At 44.2% G+C, this 5548-nt stretch overlaps 1 protein-coding gene across 1 annotated transcript in view; it reads right to left on the bottom strand.

The window, feature by feature from the left end:
- The window catches only part of LOC106807007 (lachesin-like), a gene marked incomplete in the record, with an annotated part of 17418 nt that overhangs the window by 4100 nt on the left and 7770 nt on the right, over nucleotides 1-5548 (bottom strand). Inside the window, 3 exon segments of the mRNA XM_014809205.1 lie at nucleotides 136-220; nucleotides 1011-1145; nucleotides 1799-1929. Coding sequence (XP_014664691.1) covers nucleotides 136-220; nucleotides 1011-1145; nucleotides 1799-1929 — 351 coding nt within the window.

The raw sequence follows: 5548 nt of genomic DNA, 5'->3' as shown, positions 1-5548 counted from the left end.
AAACAAGGGTTAGGGTTAGTGTTAGGGTTAGGGTTAGGGTTAGGAACTGCCGGGCATTTAGGAAACCCGGTTTTTAGGAAATCGAAGACCTTGCCCGGCTGCCGGGCATATAGCCACAGCGTAAATAATACGTACGCTTAATGCTGATCATCACGTTTCTGTAGACTGGTGACGAGTAGGTGATTTGACACTGGTACGGTCCAGAATCCTCTTCTCTCACCTGTAAACATCGGATAACTGATCACCATGGACGAGGCACACACGCTGGTTACCAACACAAAAATACAACGCACGCACTTCGCACGCACAAAAAGACACGCGCGGCGCTGACCAAAAAACGCCTCGTAAGCACGCACACGCCGAGACACAAGACCGCACACAACGCAGGCACTGACACACACACACGCACGCACGCACGCACGCACGCACGCACGCACGCACACACACACACACACGACAGGCACGCACACATTCATGGGCACACACGCGCGCGCGCATGGACACGTACATATACACACGCGCGCGCCCGTACACAGGCACACGCCTGCCTCCAATACCCACACCATCCAGGCACTTCTCACACTCACCCGCGAGACTAACTCACCGAGTGCCTCGCGATCACACCCTCGAGGTGTATTAAGATTTATTATTCATCCAAACATCGAGATTCGAGAGATTAATTTTTATTAGATAATTAGGATTTAAATGCCTCATTCATCACGATGACGACAGCAGCAGGAGTGTCGTAATATAGACAGGCAGTAGGGCAGTAGGGCAGGCAGGAGTGTCACAATAATAGTATCAGGAGTGAATAATAATAATAATAATAATAATAATAATAATAATAATAGATTATTAGATCTATTATTATTCACGCCTGATAGTATCTGTAGATAATAGTCTCTATTATATATAATAGTCCATATACTAGTCTCTATATATATATATCATACACTCCTGATATTTATAATTATATGACACTCCTGATGTTGGCACGTCTCGATACTGACCTCGGCTATGTCGAGTACGTAGAGTTCTCCGTTCTCCTCGATCCTGACGTTGAAGCGGTCATCGCGGATCATGCGCGTCAGACCGCTGGTCAGTGGTCTGGCCACGCCGTTCTGCTGTATGTGCATCCACACCACCTGTTCGCGACGAGAGAAGAGTTAGGAGGGCTTCACCTATAGCTGCTATGCCACCAGGAGTATCGGCTATCGGGGTATCGGGTACGGTGATGACTTGATGATGCATCATGTGCGATGCGCTGCTGCCGTTGGGGGTTAATGATGGTGTTTATGTGGGCCATCATCAAACATCTTTATTGATATCGTTTATAATTAATATGTTACATAATGATAATCACATCATGTATGACATCATCATAATATATACATGTGTGTGTACGTGCGTGCGTGTGTGCGTGCGTGCGTGCGTGCGTGTGTGTAAATATGTATATCATGAAATCCGGGGAACACTGGGTCGTGGTGTAGCAATATTACATGTGCAATCCTGCTAAATATTTTTGCGGTTTCCCAGTGCATGCTCAACAAATAATGGATTTTAACGCATTAGTCACTTTATACCAAACCATTCAGACTAACAATTCTTGTCGAAATAACGTTAATTGTTTCCACAATAGCGCATTACGATAAACCGAGTAGGACTATAACATTAGTCTATGTATAGCTGATCCGCGTATGTTCAAGAGCTAATAATACGTTTAATTAATAAATTTACGTATCATTTTACATTAAATAGCCGTATTATCAGCGCTTGGTATATTTAATGCGAGGCTTACGGTGTTGATGCCTATGTTCTTGACGCGACATTCAACTTTGGCGGCGTCACCGATGTCCACAACAAGGTCCTTGCTCATCCATGTGATGGCTGGTCTCCTCTCATCATCAAACCCTGCCTGCTGGGCCACGACTGCAAGAAAACATAATTAGATGATTAGATAATTAGATGCAAAGTAAATATAAATACAACGAGAAGGGACGCATATATATACGGTCTTCCGTGTGTACGCTTTCGATTTTGGTCCTTACTAGCTCTACTGGTGTAGCCCCTTCGCATACGCCTGTAGCGGGAGCGAAGGGTCGACACCGGTAGAGCTATAAGTCAGGCGCTTTAGCAGCTGTGTTATATTGTAGCTGCTGTCTAGAAACAGTAGCCGGCACGTGTGTGTATATAGGTTTGCACGTGCACACTTCACCACTTAGTTTTTGCAAGCCGAAGAAAGCAACATGGCAGCGTTTTTGCGGCTTCGGCAAAAACCAAGGTTGCATAGTATAGTGCCTGCGAAATGAATTTGATTGTTACTTAGTATCGGCGTAATGACTTTGTAAATGTAACGTTTTGTTTGCATGCCAAGCAATCTTGCTCTCTCGTTCATATATATATATAAGGTTATATATATATATATATATATATATATATATATATATATATATATATATATACATACATATGTTGTTTGACTGCAAGAGTTTGAAGGGACAATACTCACACAGCCTGAGATATGTAACGAACGTCGTACACATATACCATATATAAACAGAAGATTTCATTATGAGATGTTGAACACTTACATTCGACTTTCACCTTCACAGGTCTTCGGTCACCATCGCCGACCTGGTTGTCAGCTACGCACACGTATATGCCCCTGTCCTCTTTCGTGATACGATCAATAATCATTGTGCTGTTCCTGTGAGAAGAAAATAGTCAGTCGCTCTAAAACGTAATGTGCGGCGTGTGCTTGCTCCGCAATATGATCATCACCACTTAAAAAATTAACCTGCGTCAGCAAATATTTTTTGTATACACGCCACGTTCCTTCGTACTACGTACAGATATGCCGCTAAACATAGTGCACACGCAGGGCCGTAAGCTGAGCAAATATGATAAGTAGTATAGATATAGTAATATATGATATCTCCAGGTCACATCTATTCCATAACCCGCCCCATACGATTGCGCGTCCGACTTGTCCATCCGTCTCTGACCGTCTCTCTCTCTCCTCTTTCTTCTTGTAACCCCCTCTCCTTCTCCTTTCCGGCGCGTGGTCGGTGTTCGCGGTGGGGAAGGGCGTCCCCTGCTTATCTCTCCACTAGTCCCACCTTCTTTGACCTTCTTCCCTTCAGGTCGAGTATAGTGGCAAGCGTCTTCCTCTCCCCTCTCTTCTCCTCTCTTCTCTCTCTCGCTCTGCTCTCTCTCTCTCTTCTCTCTCTCTGCTTCTCTCTGGTCTGCTCTCTCTTCTCTCTTTCTCTCTCTCTTTCTTTCCCTCTCTCTCTCACACGCTGCATTCAGTTTTCCTCTATATACAGCGTCTGTAGCGATATTGGCAAACTGTTCAAAATTAGCAACGCCACATTCTGCTCGGCGCGATTAGCCAAAGCCTCCGGCTGGATCCATCTGCGCCTTCTATAGATGAAAGCGGGTGGCGGCCCGACGTGAAACAAGCCTTTCAAAAGCCATAGCTACCGACTCTCGGCCCCGCAGCATCAGAGGGGTCGGAGGGTGGTTGGTCGCTCGCTGCTACCTTCCCGCGTTCGTGGGGTGTGCGCGCATGGTTGGATCGTGCGCTGAAGGCGGACTCCGCTAAGGGGCCCGATGCCACAACCTGAATGTGGCGAAATATGTTCCCCAGCTTCTGGAAACAGCTTGGTTTGACAATGATAATGCGCCTCGACTGTTGTTGTGTAGTAGTTTAGTAACTGTTATTAAGGATTAAAAAAAACTTGTTGATCTGCGGCGTGGCAGTGTTGACCCGTGAGTCAGTACCACCACGGCGTGAATGGGAGTCTGACGAACGGTTCCCTGATGTTTGCGGTTTGGTTCAAACCTGTATCGGGCTGTTGTATATTGGGTCGTGCTGTACTATGTATAACACAGCCATAAGTACATATATTATATATATATATATATATAATTATTATATATGATAACGAGAAGGGAGCAAGATTGCTTTGCATGCAAACAAACGCTGGCGATACTAAGCAAAGTAATTACCGCCGGATACTATTTTCTCTTCAGTAGTAAGCAATCAAATTCACTTTCGCACGCACCCTTATACATCGCAGACCTTTGGTTTTTGCGAAGCCCGGCCAACAAAACTCGCAAGCCCATGGTTGCTTTCTTCGTTGCCAAAAACTCAAAGGTGCCCAGCTGAAGTGTGCACGTGCAAACCTATCATACACCACACGTGGCTCACGGCTACTGTTCTCCTAGACAGCAGCTACAATGAGCATGTAAAAACCTCGCGTACTACAAGCAACCATAGATTTTTTCCAAGTTAGACCCTCTACATAGTTTTCTGTTATATCAAATGGTTGATTACTGCAAAATTAGGCCCTCAAAAGCGTATCTACAGATTAGAGTCTTACACTTGTTTCGATGTACTTAGCAAATACTACTTCGATCTCAAATCTGTGTTTAAAATTGTTCCTTGACAAAGCCGACACTGCAATTTTTGCTAAATATAAGACGCCCAAGTGACTATGGCGCTACTCGAAGCTGCTAAGGTTCTACTTCAGTGCAATACCATTAGCTGTATGATACTAGTTATTTGTATCCAAGCGAATAAAACAAGACATGCCAAAAATGGAGGACTGAAAAAAAATTGCGGGGTGAAATAAAATGGAAAATTAAGAACCTACTTTAGAAATCTTAGCCCATACAAAACAGGTTCTTGATCGTCAATTGGGCTCTAAACTGGGAAATTTAGCTCGCCTAACATTTTCTTACAAATCTATGTTCCTTATACGCGCGGGTTGCTTTACCGTATCACACAGCTGCCCTTAAAGCGCGCGAGCGGTTATGCGAAGGGCATTCCACACCGCAGTAGAGCTAGTAGACGGACCAAAATCGAAACCCGTACACACGGACACGACCGTACCATATATGGCGTCCGCTTCTCGTTGGTTTTATATCTTACTTTGCATCTAATTAGTCTAATCATCTATCACTGTTCTTCTTGACCATGTCGTGGCCCAGCAGCAGGGTTTAATGGATGAGAGCGAGAACAAGCCATCACTATGGGATGAAGCGAAGGACCCCTTGTTCGGTGGGAACATCCCAACGGACCTTCGACCGCGCCAAAGGTGAATGTTCGCGTCCGAAGAACCATATAGCCCCATCCAACACGTAAGCCTCGCAAATTATAATTATACAAGCCGCTGATATACTTGGTTTATAATGAAATGATTACGTAAAATTTAATTAACTTAAATCTGTGTTAATTATGTAGCTCTTGAACATACGGTGGACTCACTATACATAGACTAATGTTATTTTCCTACTCGTTTTATCGTAATGCGTTATTGTGCGTATAACAATTAATCGTTATTTCGACAAAGAATTGTTAGTCTGAATGGCTTGGATATAATCAGTGGCCTAATGCGTTTTAAAACCCATTGATTTGCTTGAGCATGCACTGGTAAACCGCCAAAAATATTTTAGTCAGGATTGCCCACATGTAATATGTTTCTTACACCACGACACCATGTTCCGCGTGATATGATCATACACTATTTCTACACACACGCTA

This window comes from Priapulus caudatus, unplaced genomic scaffold (genome assembly GCF_000485595.1).
Source record: "Priapulus caudatus unplaced genomic scaffold, Priapulus_caudatus-5.0.1 Scaffold189, whole genome shotgun sequence".
In the NCBI taxonomy this organism is placed as follows: Eukaryota; Metazoa; Priapulida; class Priapulimorpha; order Priapulimorphida; family Priapulidae; genus Priapulus; species Priapulus caudatus.
This window is presented reverse-complemented; position numbering and strand designations above follow the sequence as displayed.